The sequence below is a fragment of the Caloenas nicobarica genome, chromosome 24, assembly GCF_036013445.1.
Source record: "Caloenas nicobarica isolate bCalNic1 chromosome 24, bCalNic1.hap1, whole genome shotgun sequence".
Lineage (NCBI taxonomy): Eukaryota > Metazoa > Chordata > Aves > Columbiformes > Columbidae > Caloenas > Caloenas nicobarica.
In genome coordinates, this window is record NC_088268.1 from 1615518 (window position 1) to 1635595 (window position 20078).

The window sequence follows — 20078 nt, forward strand, 5'->3', positions numbered from 1 at the left end:
CCCTGTCGCGATACAGTGAGGGTCCCCTGGGGCAGGCGGTGGGCGGGACCCTGTCACGGTAGAGTGAGGGTCCCCCGGAGCCGGCGGCGGGCCTGGCCCGGCGGGGCTGTCGCGATAGGAGCAGGTTTCCCTGTTGCCATCTGTATGCGCAGCCCGGCCGGGCTGTTGCGACAGGAGTGCGGGTCCCTGGGGCTGGTGGTGTGTGTGGCCTGCCAGGGCTGTCGCGATAAGAGTGGAGTCCCTAAGGCCAGCGCTGGCAGGTGATAAGTGATGATAAGTGCACAGTTATCACGACAGGAGCAGGATCCCCAGGGCCAGCCGTAGCAGGACTATCCTGACATGAGTGGAGTCCCTGGGGCCGGCCCCGGAAGGCCTATCATGATAATTACAGGGTTGTCACGACAGGAGCAGGATCCCTGGGTCCAGCCTCAGCAGGACTGTCACGATAAGTGCGGGGTTATCGCGATAGGAGCGGGATCCCCAGGGCCAGCCCCAGCAGGACCATCCTGACATGAGCGGGGACCCTGGGGCCAGCGCTGGCAGGACTATCGTGATAACTACAGGGCTGTCGCGACAGGAGTGGTGTCCCCACACACCTGGCGTGACCCTGTCCCCGTGTCCCCACAGGTCCCTGCGGGTCCCGCTGGGTGACGATGGCGGCCGGAGCCCCCGACCCCGCGGCGCTGGCACGGGAGCTGCGGGCGGCCGTGGCGGCCGACGAGCGGCAGGAGCGCGAGAACGCGGCCAAGCTGCGGGCGCTGCGCCAGCGCGTCCCCTCCTACCAGGACTTCAGGTGACACGGGGGACATGGCGGGAAGGGGAGGCTGGGTGGTCTCAAAGGGCTTTGTCACCGCTGTCACCGCAGCTTCGCTCAGTGTCACACTGAGCACGGGGCCAACCCACCTCACGGGCGGGATTTGGGGCTGGTTCTGTTGGAGCTCAGATTCTGCCAACTTCAGGGCACGTCCCCATGGTGGCCAAGCTGTGGAACAGCAGTGACATAGCTCGCTGTCCCCTCTGCACAGTGCGGTCCCCTCCCCAGTAAGGAGGCCAAAACTATTAACCTCTTCATTAATCACAGAGTATTTTGTGCTGAAGGGACCTCCCCAGCTCCCCCAGTGCCCCCCCTGCCATGAGCAGGGACATCTGCACCAGCTCAGGTTGCTCAGAGCCCCGTCCAGCCTGGCCTGGGATGTCTCCAGGGATGGTTCAGCCACCACCTCTCTGGCCAACCTGGGCCAGGCTCTCACCACCCTCAGGGCCAACAATTCCTTCCTCATGTCCAGCCTGAATCTCCCTCCTTTAGTTTCAAACCATCACCCCTTGTCCTATCGCAACAGGCCCTGCTCAAAAGTCTGTCCCCATCTTTCTTCTCGGCCCCTTTTAAGTCCGGAAAGGCCGCACGAAGGTCTCCGCAGAGCTTCTCTTCTCCAGCTGAACCCCCCAGCTCTCTCAGCCTGTCCTCCCAGCAGAGCTGGTCCAGCCTCGGATCATTTCTGGGGCTCCTCTGGCCCCTCTCCAGCAGCTCCATGTGTGTCCTGTGCTGAGGACCCAGAGCTGGCCCAGCCCTGCAGGGGGGTCTCACAGAGCGGGGCAGAGGGGCAGGATCCCCCAAACCCGCTGCCCACGGGGCTGGGGATGCAGCCCAGAGGACGATCGACCTGCTGGGCTGTGAGCACACGGCCGGATCACGTTGAGCTTCTCCTCAACCAACACCCCCAGGTCCTTCTCCGCAGGGCTGCTCTCCATCCCTCCATCCCCAGCCCATGTGGATACTGGGGTTGCCCCGACCCATGTGAAGGACCTTGCACTTGGCCTTGTTCAGTTCTGGAGCACAAGTCTTTTGAGGAGCAGTTGAGGGAACTGGGGCTGTTTAGCCTGGAGAACAGGAGGCTGAGGGGAGACATTGCTGTCTACAACTACCTGGAAGGAGGTTGTGGCGTGGAGGGGCTTGGTCTCTTCTCCCAAGTAGCAAGTGATAGGATGAGAGGAAACGGCCTCAAGTTGCACCAGGGGAGGTTTAGATGGGATATTAGGAAAAAATTCTTCCCGGAAAGTGCTGTCGGGCATTGGAACAGGCTGCCCAGGGCAGTGCTGGAGTCACCATCCCTGCAGGGGTTTAAAAGGCATTCAGACGAGGTTCTCAGGGACATGGGGTAGTGCTGGAGTTGGGTTATGGTTGGACTCGGTGATCCTGAGCATCTCGTCCAACTGAAATGATTCTATAAGTTCATGATGTTCACAGGGACACCTCCAGCCTGCCCAGGTCCCTCTGGATGATACATACAGCCCAAACTCAGAAATTGCTGCAGAGAAGAAGCTGAAAGCCTCCAACTATTTGCTGTTACTGAGTACCCCATCCCCTCTTGCTGCCCACAGGAACATTGTGCTGGCCTCACACCTGAAGCCCCTGGAGAAAAAGGACAAGATGGGCGAGAGGAGGAACGTGCTGTGGAACCCCTGTGCAGCCCACGGCAAGGCCCCGCAAGCCAGCGACGTGGAGATACCCCAGGTGAGGGAGACGCTTTCTGGGACTAAAAATGACTCCAGAATAAGTTGGGTATTATTTTAAAATGCAAGAATTATTCAGAACTATCTCTACACATGAGCAAACCCTCCGAGTCTCCAGGAACACTGGTGTTTAGAGAACTACGGGGCTTCATCTTGGCCCCTACTTTGCATCTGATAACAGCAGCACCAGCTGCTTCACGAGGAGTTTGCTTCACCCTGTGGGATTCTGAGCCCAGCTGCACAGTGCCGGAGCAGAGCTCCCAACACCCGGCCTCTGATGGTGGCCAGCAACAGATTCTTGGAGAAGAACGCCCTCCCTTGAGCGCGCTTTTCCAGCTGGCCGCGGTTCAGAGCCCGCGAGCCAGGGCTGTGCATCTGGAGCATCGTGTTTAAGAGCCACAGGCCGCAGATCTGCTGTGAACGCAGCCGGTTCTTTTTCACCCCACGGTTTAATTATGTATGATATGCAAAAAGTGCTGTTTTGTTTGCAACCTGCTGCCTGGTGGGTTCACTGGATGCTCCTTCATTCTTCAGTTGTGGGAAATAGTGACTAAACATTTTCTATGCAGGTCAATTGTGATTCCAGTGACATCTGTCCCGTCTCCTCCTGTGGGCTCTGCCCACGCTGGAGGGTCCCGGGCACTGGACATGTAGCCAGGGATGTTTCCCCATAGATGTTTCTCACGGATTTTTTGGCACTGAATTTAATTTCACTGTTTATTAGGAGATCCTTTTGCAGCTCTTCTAGGCAGCTCTGCATTTGCTTGGGCTGAGCCGTGATCTCCCCAGAGCAAATCCTGTTCCTAATCCCGTTAGCGCTTGGGCTCTGATCTCCAGGGCTTCTCTGTTTCGTGTTTAGACACAGCCTGATGTTGCTGTGCCTTGTTCTCACTATCTGTGTAAAAGCCTAAACATTTTAATCCTCCTTCAGTCTGTGTGGCAGTTAAATCAGTGGTGATGAGTTCAGCAGTTCAATTACTTATTATATGAAACAGGATTTCCTTTTATCTGGAGATGCCACATTGAGCTTGGCTCTTTTAGCGCAAACTCCGCCGCGGACCGTACGAATGCCGTGCGTTAGGAGACAGCGTGTCAGGACCATCTGCATATTTTCTGGGTTTTACATCTCATCTATTTTATCTCCTCACCCATTTTATTTACTTCATGGTGCTTGAGATGGAGCAGAGGTTTTCTCTGAGCCACCTTGGTCTCCAGATCCCTTCCCAAGTGGTGATGATGGATCCACGTTGGGCAGCGGATCTGGGTCTGGTTAGAACTGGGATTACCCCCCTACCGCTCTGTGTTTATCCACGCTGGGTTTCGTGTCTCATCATTCTTCCATTATTTTCTCCTCAAGTTCTCTGGTTTCTATGAGGAACCTGATATTTCTTTGTCTTTTTCTATATTTTGCCACCTCACAAGCTTTGTGCAGCCCTTTGGGCTGTCACAGCCTGTATTAAAAACATCTCCACCATCCACGGGCTGATTGGAGTGAGGGTGATCAAAATCTCTAAGTGGGAACAAAACAAAAGGAAGTGAGTAACTATTTTTTCCTTCAGGAACTGGGTCAACTGCCCAGAACCTCCGCCGAATTTTACAGAGATTGGCGCAGATGCTTAAAAAGCGGAAAAGACAAATACCAGCTTTTGCTTGAGCTCGGAGGGGAGGCCCTGGGCAGAATCTTTCAGGCTGACTTGGGCTTCGGCCTCCTGGGTGAATTCCTCACGGTGCTGGCAGAGAACATTTGTCGTGAAGACCGAGACGCCATCCTTCAGATCTTACAGAGCCTTTCGGGCACCAAGCGCTTTGGGTTAAACGTGGATCTTCTGAGCGAGTCGGAGCAGGAGAGCAGCCGGGAGTTATTCAGGAAGCTGCAGTGTGTGAGCAGGGATGGTCGGACCACTGGCCCTGCCGGCTGCGGAGCAGAGAGGGAAACCCGCCTCACCGACACCGGCTTGCAAAAAGAAACCGAGGAAAGGATGGTGATGGAGCTGATGAAGAGTTACCGGGTCAACTGAAGGAGCAAATCACCCAGGTCGTGCAGAAACAAATGAAAAAGTGGCTCAAAGCTTGATTTTGGCATCAGATATCGCATAAGACAAATAAATTAGATACTTGTGGAGCATTGCTGCGTGTTTCTCTGTACCTGGGAGCCACCCAGAGCAACAGTTCTGCACAAATAAAGGTTGGTTACCGAGAGGAGCATGTTGTGATCTCTGGGGCAGGGTGTCCTCACGGAACAGCTCTGTCAGAATCTCCTACGTGAGGAGAACAAACGAGGGAAGGGGAAAGAGAAAGAGAAACCAAACCGCAAATAGTCCTTTCCCTTTTGTGTCTCTGTCCATTGTCACTCTGGGGTTTTAAGAAATGTCATCAGTGACACTTGGTGTTTGACCATGCAGAACGGGCCGATGGGAGTGGAAACGCTGGGACTGATCCAACCAGCTAGTTTTTTCTTATTCTACCCCAGCCAGCAAGGCATGGGGTAAACCTCTGAGATCCTGTCCCCTTATGGTCCTGTGATCTCAGACAGTACCTGATCTGCTGAAATGCCACATAAATTGAGATTTAGAAAGAGCTGACAGGCATCAGTCCAACAAAGAGACTCCAGGACTGCCTAATACCGTGTCTAAATCAAGCAGCCTGGCTGGTTTGGCTGCAGAGACCCTCATATGGCACAGCTTAGCACCTTCCCACCAAGCTCTCCTGCAATCCTGGTCTGGGAGGATCCTCAAGTTTCTCCCAAGTGTGCTGAGGAGCCCAATGTACGTTACAGTGCTCAGACTCCCTTGAATTCAGCTTTAAAACAACTGTCAGGTCCATTTTGTTGCAAAACCCAGCTAGAGGAGCAAAAGGTCAAGTGCCCCGGGCAGATTATGACCATCCCTCTCCCACCTTCTCTGTAGAAAGCACTGGGCGCCTCATGGATGATCCTCTGAGGTCTCGCACTTGCTTTGTGGCACCTATCTTGGGGATATTTGTGTCCTTGCAATCTGTTGTGGTGCTGTTCCTCTGGCCTTTGCATAACACCAGCAGAAAGCTGAGAGCTGAAGTCTTAAACAAAACAACTGAGATCCTGGAGCTTCCCAGGGTCAGGATGGATGATGTTGGTGCAGGAACAGCCCTGGCACGACTGTTCCAGCTCCAGCGGGAGCAGCGACCCTGTGTTCAGCAGTCCTGAGGCTCAGGGTCTGTTCTCACATCGTGTGTTGAGGACGGAAGGCGCCTGCTGCATCCCCATCGCTTGGGGTTGGGCAAAATCCCTGTGGTTTGGTGAGATGGCTCAGGAGAAATGAAGTACAGGAATGCGTGTGGACATTTACGGGAGGGCGAGCTCTTGGACCAGCTGGGATCAGTTTCTCAACAGTCTGAGCTGAGCATCTACTCAAGAAGGGCCAAAAGCTGAGTTGAAAGTCCGTGCAGAGTGAGCGGGGAGCGAACAGCTCATCTCCGGTGTAGGAAAGAGGTGTTGAAGGTCTCCAGGGCTGGTCTCAGGCAAGGGTGATGTGAACAACACGCCTCGCTTGACCACTCAGAGAGGGGGAATCTCAAACTGTGCGGAGGGTCTTCAGCACACAAACCCTTGGAAAGCCAACGGGGAGGGTGTAGAAGTCTAAATACCGTGTTTGAAACCTCTTCTGGCTACAGACGTCAGCTGCTGTTGGAAGAGGGTCTTCTCTGGATCCATTGTGTTCAGAGAAATAATTAACACTTACTGCACATGAGTCTTTCAAGACATCAGCGGTTCCCTTGTTCCCACCACACTTCCCATCACTGCATCTCCCCTCTGTGGCTGCGCTGCGTGAGCAACCTGCCCGCTCGTTGTCCGGGGCACAGACAGCAATGTTCTAGAGCAGCAGGGACAGAGCAGAGGTTCTGGAGCCCGTGTCCCGGGGCACAGCCTGCCCAGGGAGGACAGAGGCCATCCGCGCAGGTATTTGGCTGGGATGGGATATTCCAGCCGCTGTTTGATCCCCACTGTCACCCACGTGCGCTGCGGGCGAGGGATCATTTGCAAACCCCATCTTTGGCGAGCGAGGTGACGTGTGTGTTGTCCCTGCTCAGCGCCGGCACTGCCGACCCCACGCGGGGGCTCCTGCTGTCCCCGCTGAGAACACGGTGGCTTCTTGGTTCTGCTGACTGCACAGACCGCCCGGTGCCATGCTGGCAAAGATTCCGGGAGCCACCATTCTCCTCTGCATGGTAGATGTTCTCCACGCCTTTGCAACTGAAGAGAAAAACACGTTTGCGAGGATGGCATGTCCCTCTTACCTGATGTTCGACAACGCCGCGTACTTGGCCGACATGACCTTCGAGCTCCCCTGCAACTGCAAACCTGAAACGGTCTCTTCTGTCGTCTGGTACTTCCAGAAGAACATGGGCGGCCACGAAACCTCAGTCCTGACGGACTTTTCCGGCACCGTGGTTGTCGACTCGGGCCACATCCGCTCGGGCAGCAGCATGCTGAATCGTTTCAGTATCCGCATGTTCAGTCTCATTGTCTTCCGAGCCCAGGAGAAAGACTCGGGCCACTACCTGTGCGGCACAGAGAGAGGGGACTTCTTCTATGGCTACGACGTGGACGTGCAGCCCACCTGGCGCATCGTGGTGGCTTTTGTGGACAGAGGCCAGCACGTCCAGGACGATGCCACGGAGGACGTCCTCAACCTCTTCACCACCTTCTGGGACTGGACCAAGTGTGACCGCTGCGGAGTGAGAGGCGAGCAGCGGCGAATTGGGCTCTGCTACCTGCAGAGCGCCCTGCTGCACCCTCGCTACCGCACCGCTGTCCCCAACGTCACCTCCTGCGGCTCGGGGGCTGTCCCCTGGCATTTGCGGCCCCGCAGCCACCTCCGGAGACCTGAGGTGGCCATCCGGAGCTGCCTGACCTCCTGCCAAAAGAAGGAGGTTCCCAAGGAAGGCGTGCAGACCATTTCCAACATCATTTCCAAGATGGGTGAGAAGCCCTGGGTGCCCCGCGTCCCCACGCAGTTCCACAAGCAGCCTGTTGGAACTAAACTGATCCTCGGGTGCCCGGGGGCCCGGCCGGAGCACGCCGTGGCCTGGGACAAGAACTCCATCCGGCTCTACCGTTCCCGCTTCCTCGTCGGGGTCAACGGGACCATGCGGATCTTCATCGACCACGGGAACCAGCTGCACATCCAGCGGGTCAAGATCACCGACAGAGGCACCTACTTCTGCTGGCGGGAGGGCACCATGGTGGCCGGGTTCCGGCTCAGCGTCTTCTACCGGCGCTGGCGCCGGCGGACGCTCTACGACCCCGAGACGACCTATGCGGCCAACATCATCGGCAGAAGCTACATCATCATCGGCGCCGTCTTTGTCGCCATCCACCTCGGCTGCTGCTGCTGGCGGAGGTGCTGGCGCCGTGCCGCAACGTAGCGTCCCCACCGCGGGTCACTCTTACACCTCGGACCATCCTCCCATTAGAAATTTCCAATGTTCTGACCACTAGAAATGAAAATGCCGCCAGCACCCGCTCATCCTCCCTTTTGGGTTGAGAGTGGGACAGCGAGGACGGATGTGGGAAAGTCCCTGCGCTGCAGGTTGGTGCAGTTTGGAGGGACAGACGGACGTTTCACACCCCATGGCTGTTCCCGCTGGCTTGGGGAGGGTTTTAGGCTCAATACAGTCCTTTTCAAAAGAATACTTGGAGCTGTTACAAAATCTTCTGGCCAAGCTCTACAGAGTTCTCGAACCGCATCAGTGATTTATTAGAGCTGTTTTTCTAAGGGGCTGCTAAAAAGATCCACCAAATTATTTTAATCCAATTAATTCTTGCTTTTCTTACCCCTTTATTTTACTTTTTTCATTGCTGAGAACTTAGCGTGCCAGCGTTTCAAAACATTCAGTGTTCCTTTGAGCTCCTTAGCTGGAGCAAATCCATTTTTTAAAACCATGGTTTAACCATTTTTTTCATTTTTGATGGCAAAAAGAAAAAATTTTCAAAGTAATCTGGTGATTTTCTTCAGAAATTTCTCTGGGTTTTGGGTGGTTTTTTTAACTCAACTGACTCAACGCAGACTTGTGAGTCAATATTTATGCCTCATAAAATTATTATGCACATCCTCCAAAGAGGATGGCATCTCCGCAGGGTTTAGGTGGTCACTTGCTCCTCAACATGGAGAAGAACTTCCCCATGGGGCTCATCTCCGCTCCTTTTTCCACGGATGTGGCTTGGGGATTTCAGCTTTCCCAAGAGAAATCCTGGTCTCTGCAGGGGCAGCATTGGGGGTCCAACCCTGTGCTGGTGTTGAACCACGTAGATGACGCACCTGGGGTCAGTTTTGGGCCCCTCACAACAAGAAAGGAGGTGCTGGAGCGAGTTGAGAGAAGGGAACGGAGTTGGGGAAGGAGCTGGAGCACGAGTGTGATGGGAGCGGCTGAGGGAGCTGGGGGTTCAGCTGGAGAACAGGAGCTGAGGGGAGACCTTCTGATCTCTGACCTGCCTGAAAGGAGCTGGGAGCCAGGGGGGTCGGGCTCTGCTCCCCAGGAACAAGCGCCAGGACCAGAGGAAACGGCCTCAGGTTGCGCCAGGGGAGGTTGAGGTTGGATCTGGGGAACAATTTCTTCCCCAAAGGGCTGTGGGGCATTGGAACAGGCTGCCCAGGGCAGTGCTGGAGTCACCATCCCTGGCGGGGTTGGACAGACAGAGATGAGGTTCTCAGGGACATGGGGCAGTGCCAGGGGTGGGTTATGGTCGGACTCAATGATCTTAAGGGGCTTTTCCAACCCAAATGATTCTGTGATGTGCCGGATCTCACACCCACCCTCAACCCTGGCAGCCGCAGCCCATCCCAGGAACTTGCCCAGACCCACAACCCGGGTTCATGTGGGGCAGGAGCTGTGTTTGGGGCTGAACACCCCGAGCAGATCCCTGCTCTCTCCCTCTCTCCCGGTAAGGGGGTCTCTCCCACCCGCTGCTCGGGTGCCGGCTCCGGGGGGTTATTCCTGCACCTCCAATCCCTGGCGGGTGTTGACCCACGGAGCGCTGGCCATGCCCTGGGGTACGGCTGTGTCCGCTGGTGACTTTGAGCTCGGTTTGCGCTCCCGAGGGGCGTCACCACCCTGGCTGACCCCGAAAAACCCGCAGTACCAGCTGCAAGAGGCGATTTCAGGCACGGCCGCGGGAGCACAGCGCTTGCGTTAGCTTTATTTCTCATCTCGCTCTGCCGCGGGTGTTAGTGCGTTAATTGAGCAGCAACGTGGGCTGCAAAGCTCCAGCCAGCGGCTGCTGGCGGGGAACTGAGAGCCCCGGAGCTCTGGGTGCCAAACCTGGGCAGCACCCGTGTCTCCCATGTCTCCTGCCCCAGGAACGGCCCTTCTGGGGTCAGCAGCTGCAAAGCGCCTGAGCTGGGGGAGAAGGGGGTGACAAGGGCGGTGACATCCGAGTGGCACCCGTGTGCTCACCCCGAAGGGCTTACGGGGTACGAGAAGCTGCTGGGTGGTTGCCGCTACGTTTGGGGGTATCAGGGCAGGTTTCGCTCATGGTCAGTAACTAAATGGAAGGTGGGGACACGGCTGTGGGGACCCCCGGGCTGGGTGATGGCACTGGGTGGGTGGTGGCATGTGCTGGTCTGGGGGACAAATGGGGGGACAGGGCTACGTGTAACCCAGGGACAAGGGATTTCTTCTGACCCCATCCCGAATGCCCAAGGGTGGGCTTGGGCTCTGCCAGGGGCAGCCCTGCTCCCTGTCCCCCCCAGCTGCTGGTGTGAGCCTGGGGGGATCAGGCAGGACAGGGATGGCCCTGTCTGTCCTCCCCATCACTCCTGGGTCACGGGAGGCACCTTCGGCCGTGAGAGCACCCGCGGGTTCCCCAGCACCCTCCTCCTCCTCTGCACTCCCCTCCTCTCCATCTTCACCTGCGTGGGACCCCCCAGGCAAGGGGTCTGGCCCACAGCTGTGTCCCCCCTCACCACGAGCACCTCAAGACTGTGTTTCCTCACCGCAGCCATGGGGACACCTTGGTGGCCGACACCTTGGAGGGTCAGGAGCCCCCGTATCTCTGTGCCAGGAGAAGCCCCTGAGGCTGCCCAGCCTGCTGTGCCCACCTCTGCTCCGGCCCCACAACCCCCGCCAACACTCCAGTGTCCCCATGACCCCTCGTTATCCCCATTTTGTCACCTTTGGCACATCCTGACACCACCCTGCTTCTCCATCCTCCCTGCGCCTCTTGGCTGAGCCCACCCAGCACTCGGTGACAGGGACGTGTCCCTCACCAGCCAGTACCTTGCACCCTGCAGCCCCCCACCACGGGTGCTCAGGGCCTGGGTGCACTGGGGACATTCAGGGACCAGAGGGTGGGCAGTGAGGTGGGATGTGGGCAGAGATGCTCTTGGCACCGTCATCTTGTCCAACTGGTGCATGGGCATCGAACCAGGATGGACTCTCTCCCACTGGGGAGCCGGAGACCTGGGGCGAGCGTGGGTACCGCCCCAAAACCTTCGTCCCCTCCATGCCCTGGGGACAGGCAGCATCCTGGCAGGGGACAGGGCTCTGCCAGCCCTGAGCGGGAGGTCCACAGTGCCCAGAGCTCGGGGTGACGTGGGAGAGGTGAGGGGTTGGTGGGAGGGAGATCCGCGGGCCGGGGGCTCCTGCGCGGCATCGGACAGGACCTACGGAGCTGCAGCTACAAGCGTGCGGTGCTGCGGCTCAGCCGCCCTACGGCAGCTCCTTCTGCTCCTGCTTGGACTCCTTGATCACCTGGAGGGGAGGGAGAGGGACCGTCACCTGGCTGGGCCTTCCTGGGCTCTGAGTGAGCTTAGGGACAGGGACGGGGACGGTTTTCTCTATGAGCTGCCAGGCTCAGCCCCACCGTGGTGCAGAGCCAGCTCGTGCCGCGCTGGCCGGGCACTGGGATCACCGGTTCCCTGCCTGGGCTGCTCCTGGGGCTGAGGGGTGGTGGCCCCAAGAGCACAACGAGTGACCCCGTGGGGAGGCGGCGGGGAGGAGAGGCAGCGTGGCTGACACAGATGAGGACTTCCCACCTCTCCATCTCTGGTCTCCACAGTTTTGACCACGATGCTCCTCTTCACATGGGCTTCTGACACAGACTTAGTGTCCAGGCTGGTCTCTAGGGGACATGGGCAGGACATGGCGGTGACACAGTGACTGGGGTATAGCCCCTCCATCCATTGGAAGGGCCCAAGGGGAACAGTTTGGGCTGGAAAGCCCAGAACCATGGGAGATGGTGGCCCTGGGGACATGGCCAGTGTCAGGGACACTGCTGGCCTCAGAGACACGGTTGGCCTTTGGGATGGGGTTGGAGACATGGTTGGCGTTGGGGATGTGTCTGGCTTTGGGAAGTGATTAATCTTGGGGACACAGTTGTCATAGGACTGGCCATAGAGATATGGGTGGCTTTGGGGGTGTGACTGCGCTTGGGGACAGGGCTGTCCTTGGGGACACAGTTGGCACTGAGGACACTATTGGCCTTGGAGATGTCATTGGCTTTGGGGATGTGTTTGACAGTGGGGACATGGGGATGTGGTCAGGCTTAGGGACATCATTGGCCTTGGGGACACATTCGGTTTTGGGGATGTGGCCTTGACGCACTCCTCCCCCCATCTTGGGAGAACCCAAGTCCCTGTTCCTTGACATTCAGAAAGAAACCACCTGGTCCTGCTGGATGGGGCAGGGACAGCTAAGATGGTGACCCCAGAAGCCACCCCTGCTTGTGCCACCACCCCAGCTCCCCGGCCCACACGTGGCTGTGGCCTCACCTCGGATCTGCAGGTTGGAGAAGCTCTGCACGGGGATGGTGATCCTACAGGAGCGATGGGGCGTTGGGACAAGCGGGGGCTCCTGCTTCCCACCCCCAGCTCCACCTGCCCAGGGCTGGGGCAGGAGGGCTGGAGGACGGTCCCCAAGCAGGTCGGACACCCCAGAGGGACCACAAGGCCACGGCTGGGGATGGGCCGAGGAGCAGGATGGACCCCCCGCTCTGCCATCACCTGCTCTCCTCGCCCTCCAGCAGCTTGCGGTATGTGGTGATCTCCATGTCGAGGGCCAGCTTGACGTTGAGCAGGTCCTGGTAGTCGCGCAGGTGCCGGGCCATCTCCTCCTTCAGCCCGCGGATGTCCTCCTCCAGCCGCAGCACCGTGTCCTGGTAGCCGGCCGTCTCCAGCGCGTAGCGCTCCTCCAGCTCCCGCAGCTGCCGCTCCAGCGACTCGTTCTGGGGGAACATGGGGGGACGTGACGCCCCGCACGGCCACCTTCTCCCAGGAGCTAAGGGCTCTCCATGGCACCTCTCCATCGCCCATCCTCAGGGACCAGCCATTCCCCCAGCTCTGGCTGGTGGCCCCACCGCTGTGCCATGGATCCCCGTGGTGGTGGCTGCTCCCCAAGGCCACGTCCCTCCCCTTGTGCCCCACAGCCAGCACCTACCGAACCCCGCAGGCTCTCCAGGTCGCAGGTGAGGGCCTGGAGCTGCCGCCGGTACTCGTTGGCCTCCTGCTTGGCCGCACGCAGGGCCTCTGCGTGTCGGGCGGCCGCGTCCGTCAGGTCTGCAAACTGGGGGGGGGACACGTGCCATGGGATGTGACCACACAGCAGGGATGTGTTCCGGTGGCACGTGGCATGAGGACACGACCCTGCTCTGCTTCACGGGAGGGATGTGGCCCCAGTAACACATGATGTGGAGAAACGTCCCTGCTGCTGCAGGGCGGGGGGACAGCGCACGTGGGACATGTCCCCAGTGCTGGGTGTCCTGGGGGACACGTCCCTGCTCCTGTGGCAGGAGGGGATGATGCACATGGGACGTGCACTTGGTGTGGCACTGGGGACATGTCCCTGTTCCTGCAGTAGGACGGGACACGTAGGACATCCCCGAAGGGCATGTCCTGGGGACATATCCAGCTCCCACGAGAGGAAGGGACAGCGCACTGGGGACATGTCCCCAATGTTACATGGTGCTGGGGATGTGTCCCTGCTCCTGTGGGTGGAGGGGACAGTGCACGTGGGCCGTGTGGCATGAGTCACGGAGAAATGTCCCTGCTCCCCTGGGGTGACGGGGCAGTGGCCGTGGGACACATCCCTGCTGGCAGGGGACATGTTCCTGCTTTGAGGGTGGGATGGAAGGTGCTGCGGGATGTTACTGGGGACGTGTCCCTGCTCCTGTGGGACAGGGTGCATGGGCCATGTCACTGTGAACACAACTCCCAAGGGACCGTGCCCGTGTGCCTCACCATCCCTGCTCCCACGGTGACCAAACCAGGACACGGGACATAGCGGGGACAGCGGGGACACCAAACCCAAGAAGAACCACCCAACCATGGGGTGGCCAACCCCCACCCCAAGACGATGACAACCTACGAGGGGACAACCACCACCACGCAGAGCCACCCAACCCCAGCCCTGAGGTGACATCCGGGGAGGGGACAGCCGAGCCACCCACCCCGCACCTTGGACTTGTACCACTGCTCGGTCTCCTGGGCGTTGCTGGTGGCCATGGCCTCGTAGCGGCTGCGGATGTCGCGCAGGGCGGCCGTCAGGTCAGGTTTGCTGGTGTCCACCTCCACATGCACCCGCTGCTGCGCCAGCTGCTCCTGCAGCTCCCGCAGCTCCTGGGGACAGAGCGGGGTCAGTCTGTCCCCCCCATGCCCCAGGACCCCCCCTCGCCATTACCTCCTCGTGGGCCTTGTGCAGGAAGGCAATCTCGTCCTGCAGCGTCCTCACCCGCCGCTCCAGGTCCAGGCGGGACAAAGCGGCAGCATCCACGTCCTGACACCGCAGGGGGACAGGAGGGACTGTCCTAAGGACTGGCCATGTGGCGGTGTCCCCTCCTGAGCTGCCCGTCCCTGCCCATCCCTGCCCATCCCTGCCCATCGCTGCCTGTCCCTGCCCACCCCTGCCTGTCCCTGCCCATCCCTGCCCGTCCCTGCCCATCCCTGCCCATCGCTGCCTGTCCCTGCCCATCCCTGCCCATCGCTGCCTGTCCCTGCCCATCCCTGCCCGTCCCTGCCCATCGCTGCCCGTCCCTGCCCATCCCTGCCCATCGCTGCCTGTCCCTGCCCGCCCCTGCCTGCCCCTGCCCATCGCTGCCCGTCCCTGCCCATCCCTGCCCACCTCTGCCCATCCCTGCCTGTCCCTGCCCGTCCCTGCCCATCCTTCCCCATCCCTGCCCGTCTCTGCCCATCCTTCCCCATCCCTGCCTGTCCCTGCCCGTCCCTGCCCATCCCTGCCCACCTCTGCCCATCCCTGCCTGTCCCTGCCCGTCCCTGCCCATCCTTCCCCATCCCTGCCTGTCCCTGCCCATCCTTCCCCATCCCTGCCTGTCCCTGCCCATCCCTGCCCGTCCCTGCCCATTCTTCTCCATCTCTGCCTGTCCCTGCCCATCCCCACCTGTCCCCACCAGGGTGCTGACCCCAGCCCGCCCCCCGCTGCAAGGGGTGCAGGATCAGGCCCTGCCCTCACCTGCCTGCAGGCAGCCAGGCTGCCCTCGGCCTCCAGCCTCCGCGTCACCTCCTCCTGCAGCCTGGGCACAGACACCAGCGCTCGTTAGGCACCAGCGCTCGTTAGGCCGCCACCCATATTGTTCCTGGTCCCTGTCACCACCCTGGTCCCCAGCGCCCCTCTGGTCCCAATGGCCACCCTGGCTCCCATTCCAGTGGCCACCCTGATGCTGGTCCAGTCACACTGAGAACCATCCCAGTGGCCACCCTCATTCCTGTCCTGGTGGCCACCTTGGTCCCTGGGGCCATCCTGCTCCTGGTGACCAGCCTGGCCCTGATCATCACCCTGCTCCTGGGGACCACCCGGTCTCCATCACCACCCTGGTCCCGATCCTGGTCCCTATCACCACCCTGGTCCTGGTGCCACTCTTGTCCCCAGACTCCCCCATGCAGAGCAGTCCCTTACTTTTGCTGGAGGCCACCAAGGTCCTCTGCCAGGTTGTCCCTCTCGATCTCCAGCCGCGCCTTGGCGGTGGCCAACTGCTCCAGGCGCAGCCGCAGCTCCCGCAGCTCCTCCTGGTAGATGTCGGCCAGACGCGAGGGCTCCTGGTCCCGCGACCGGTTCAGCTCCACCACCAGCACCTTGTTCTGCTGCTCCAGCAGCCGGACCTTCTCGATGTAGCTGGCGAAGCGGTCATTGAGCTCCATCATCTCCACCTTCTCGTTGGTGCGCGTCTCCCTGAACTCCGAGTTGAGCGCCGCGGTCAGTGAGAAGTCCATCCTGCCCGAGCCCGCGCGGGGACCCGGCTGGATGCTGCGGGGGATCCGGAGCCGGGTCGGGGGGCTGGCGGTGAGCACCCGGTACAGCGGGGCGGCGGGGCCGAAGCGGCGGCCGTAGGAGGAGAGCCGCTGGCTCTCCATGCCGAGGAGTGGGCGTGATGTGCCCGGCCTGGGGGGTTTTATGGATCCCGGGGGCTCCCGGCCCAGCGGCCACCCCGGTGCTGGCCACGGGCCACCGAGCCAGCGGCCACACAAAGGCCGGGCTGAACGGCGCCCGGCGGGGACGGATGGACCTGGCACCCGGCCCGGGCGCTGTGGCGTGGGACTGTCCCGCCGCCACCCCCCGCGGGGCTGGGGGGACTGGGGGGGCCTGGGGCACACGCTGGGGTGTGAGGGAGACCCATGGACACAGGAACCCACGGGGCAGCCGGTGGGTGGGTGCGGGGCCGGGAGAGCAGCAGGGACTGGATGCAGGGACACCGGGCACGGCAGGTGCTGGGGACAGCACTGCAGGACACGGCGGCTGCTGGGTGCGAGGCCATGGAACACGGTGGGTGCTGAGTGACCCACCACAGAGCACCGTGGGTGCTGCGTGCGGGGCCGGGCACGGTGCCGCAGGGCGCTGCTGCGAGGGCTGGGCTGTTTGCACCCCAGGGATCTGTCCCCATGACACCTCCAACAGCGTCTCAGGGTGCTCGAGGGAGAAAGACACCGGGCAGGGTCGGGGGGTGCATGATCACCCCTGTGCACACACACCTGCAGGCGTGTGCACACCCCATCTTCACAGAATCACAGGATCACAGAATGTTAGGGATTGGAAGGGACCTCAAAAGATCATCACTCCAATCCCCCTGCCAGAGCAGGAACACCCAGGTGAGGTTACACAGGAAGGCGTCCAGGCAGGTTTTGAATGTCTGCAGAGAAGAAGATTCCACAACCTCCCTGGGCAGCCTGTTCTAGTGTTCCGTCACCCTCACTGAGAAGAAGTTTCTTCTCATCTTTAAGTGGAACCTCTTGTGTTCCAGCTTGAACCCATTACCCCTTGTCTTACTGTTGGTTGTCACCCAGAAGAGCCTGGCTCCATCCTCCTGACACTCCCCCTTTCCATATTGATCCCCATGAATGAGTCACCCCTCAGTCTCCTCTCCTCCAGCTCAGAGCCCCAGCTCCTCAGCCTTTCCTCACACGGGAGATGCTCCACTCCCTTCAGCATCTTCGTGGCTGCGCTGGACTCTCTCCAGCAGTTCCCTGTCCTGCTGGAACTGAGGGGCCCACAACTGGACACAATATTCCAGATGTGGTCTCACCAGGGCAGAGCAGAGGGGCAGGAGAACCTCTCTGACCTACTGACCACCCCCTTCTCATCCCCCCCAGGTCCCATTGGCCTTCCTGGCCACAAGGGCACAGTGTGTACACACCTCCCTGTGCACACACACGCCTCCCTGTCCATGTGTGCACACCCCCGTGCATTCACACACATGCACACACGCTGCCATGCACACACCCCACCCCATGTACACACACTTCTCTGTGCACACACCCTGCCATGCACACTCCCCTGTGCGCACGCCCTGTGCACACCCACCCATGCACACGGCTGGTACAGCTCCGTACACACACACATACCCCCCCGTCCTGTGCACTCAGCCACAGGAGACATCCACACGCATGCATGTGCACATCCACACACACACACACGTGCTCCTACAGCAATGCACACACGTGTCTGCCCATGTCCACACGCACACGCGCATCCATCCCTCCCTGCCCACGTGCACACACATCACACGCAATGTACACGCGAACTTCTACACTTGCATGCACGCGTGTGCACAGGTATGCACACGCATGCTGCCTGCCCTGAACACTTGTGCAGATGCACGTGTACACGCAGCTGCACATGCAACCCTGTGTGTATCCACAGCACCACAACATGCACGGGCACAGACATCCTGCTGTGCACACACATGTACGCACAAAGATCTGCACACACCTACACATGCACATCCACATCTGCACACACCCGTGCATGCACAGACAACCCCCCACACTCCCCACATTGCGTTCCCCGCCGCACTCAGCACCAGCCACCAAACCCCAGTGGGCCGAGGCGCTTGCAGCAGCCTGGCAGCTGCTAACGAAGGCAGGCTGCTAACGAAGGCAGGCTGCTAATTAGGCAGCTGAAGCCTCCCAAGTCCTCTCCACCCTGGTGGGTCCGTTCAGCGCTAGTTGGTCCCAGGACACCACGTCCCTTCCCAGCCTGGGGGACCTGATCCTGCCACAGCTGTGTGGCCTTGTCACCAGCCACATATGCACTGAGTTTGGCGGGACTTCGCCCCCCGTTGGCCCATGGAGGGGGGTGAGAACCAGGACCCCCCCGCAGGGGCGGCTGCCAGGGCCTTTCCCGGCAGCTGAAAGGGGCTTTGTGCGGCCAGCACAGCCGCCGTGGCTTTGTGCCGGGGCGGCTTTGTGCCGGGGCACCGCGCTGCCGGGAAAGGCTGGGGACAGATCCAGGGGTGGTGACAGCCATGGGCATGGGGCCACCACCAGCCCCGTCCCCTCCAGGCCACAGTGTCACAGCCACTAAACTGGAGCATGGCCAGGCTTTAGGGACACCCTGGCAGGGGACAGGGGTGTTCTGGGGTCATAAAGAACACACAGTGGCATTGGGTTGGGTGCCCCAAGAGGCTGCTGGGACAAAACCAGGGGACAGGGGGTCTCTGGGGTGCTGGTGGGGACACTGTGGGGACAGGGAGAGGCCTCACTGGCTGGCAGCTAGATGGCAGCCAATGGCTGGGAAAGGCTCCCAGCCTGCTCGGGGACAGGGACACACACAGGACCCCACTGGACCATGGCCACCATCGCTGGGCCACCGGCAGCAGGGGAAGGGTCGTGGTGACAGTATTGTCCCCATGGGCACAACCTGTGAGGACTCAGAGCCAGTGGGGGTCACAGTGGTGGGACTGGTGGCACTGGGCAGGGTTCAGAGACAGCCTCTTGGCTGCCACCTCCCCCTTTAATTTCCAGAAGCTCTTTGTCCCCTGCTAGCGCTGTCCCCCTAGCTGTCCTGGGCCAGTGTCGTCAGTGACAAGCAGGGGTTTTGCCCACAGAAACACTGGGTTTTGGGGCACCTCTGTAGCCCTTACATGATGCTCAGTGTCCCCAGCCCACCAGAACAGTGAAATCCCTGGGGACAGGAGCTGTGTGACAGCCCAGGGTGACAGGGGACCTCCCTCCCTATAGATGTTCTAAAGCCCCTGGGGGATGCAGCCCTTGCTGGCTGCAGGGGACAAAGCGGGACATGGGGACTACAAGAGCCCCCGCATGGCTCCCCAGAGATTTCATTCCTCCCGCTCCCACGCAGCGGCTCAGAGGGGACAGAGCTGTCACTCCAGCACTGGCCTCCCCTCTCCTCCTCCCTGACCCCCCCTTAATGAGCCAAACGAACCAGGAGCAGCCTGCAAGTTTTAATTAGAAGCTTCCAGCCTCTGAGAAGACAAAGGTGAGATGTGGTGCTGCCAGGCAGGAAAGTGGGGCAGGAGGAGCTGGTGACCCCAGTCCCAGGGGACAGCAGCGCCTGGAGCAGGGTCACCCCCCCATCCTGTTCCTGCCACGCTTGGTGACCTCACTGGGGGGGGCTGTGAGAGGCTGGTGCAGATGTGGCAGCGCCCAGATGTGCCCAGGGAGGGGATTACGGGGATGTTGGGATGCTCAGAGCTCCCTACCCAGGATGGGAGGGGGTCACAGGCAGCTGAAGGGACCCCAGGGGGACAAGGAGATGGTGGGACAGGGAGGGGGTTTAGGAGAGGGAAACAGGACAGAAACACTCTCCCCCACCTCCATGACCCTCACCTGCACCCTGGGTTCCCCCCCAGGCACAGCAAACAGGGCAGAAGGCACCACGGGGCCCTCATGACACTGGGAGTTGGTGAGTGAAGAGGAGGCACGGGGCTGGAGCCCCTCCAGGAGCAAAGGCCTTTTCCAGCCCCGCTCAGCCGGGAGCTGCTGCCCAAGCCCAGCTCCTGCGCGAGGGGGAGGTGAGAAGAACCAGCCGCACATCTCCCCTCTGGTTGGAAACGAAAGGATTTATTAAAAGCACATGTTATTTCTTAGCATAACCCATCTGTTAGAACTCGACACCCCGGCGCAGATTCGAGAGGGGCTGAGAGGGAACAGCAATAACCCATCTGCTGCAAAAATAACACAGGGCTGCGCCGGGGGGGGGTGGGAAAAAAAACCACAACAGGGGAATCAGTGGGGACACAGGGTGACTTTGGGGTTGAACAACAGTTTAAGAAGAACCTTGTGGGGCTGCAGGAAGGAGGGGACGGGGCTCCCAAAAAAAAGGAAGAAGTTTGGGACGTGGGTTTG

General features: G+C 60.0%; 3 protein-coding genes across 3 annotated transcripts; 2 read left to right on the plus strand and 1 right to left on the minus strand.

Moving 5' to 3' along the window:
* The first annotated feature begins 564 nt into the window (after window positions 1-564).
* On the plus strand, window positions 565-4628 carry CCDC103 (coiled-coil domain containing 103). The gene is made up of 3 exons (XM_065651264.1): window positions 565-793; window positions 2380-2512; window positions 4071-4628. The coding sequence occupies exons 1-3, from the start codon at window positions 654-656 to the stop codon at window positions 4527-4529; spliced, it is 732 nt and encodes a 243-aa protein (XP_065507336.1). The 5' UTR covers window positions 565-653; the 3' UTR covers window positions 4530-4628.
* A 2044-nt stretch (window positions 4629-6672) lies between these two features.
* On the plus strand, window positions 6673-7914 carry FAM187A (family with sequence similarity 187 member A). The gene has a single exon (XM_065651358.1). It carries the CDS (start codon window positions 6673-6675, stop codon window positions 7912-7914), a length of 1242 nt encoding a protein of 413 aa, XP_065507430.1.
* A 3282-nt stretch (window positions 7915-11196) lies between these two features.
* Window positions 11197-15848, minus strand: GFAP (glial fibrillary acidic protein). Its single transcript, XM_065650867.1, has 9 exons — window positions 15394-15848; window positions 14950-15010; window positions 14161-14256; window positions 13938-14099; window positions 12922-13047; window positions 12489-12709; window positions 12258-12301; window positions 11523-11608; window positions 11197-11238 (listed from the first exon to the last, which is right to left on the minus strand). Exons 1-9 carry the CDS (start codon window positions 15846-15848, stop codon window positions 11197-11199), a joined length of 1293 nt encoding a protein of 430 aa, XP_065506939.1.
* Window positions 15849-20078: the final 4230 nt, after the last annotated feature.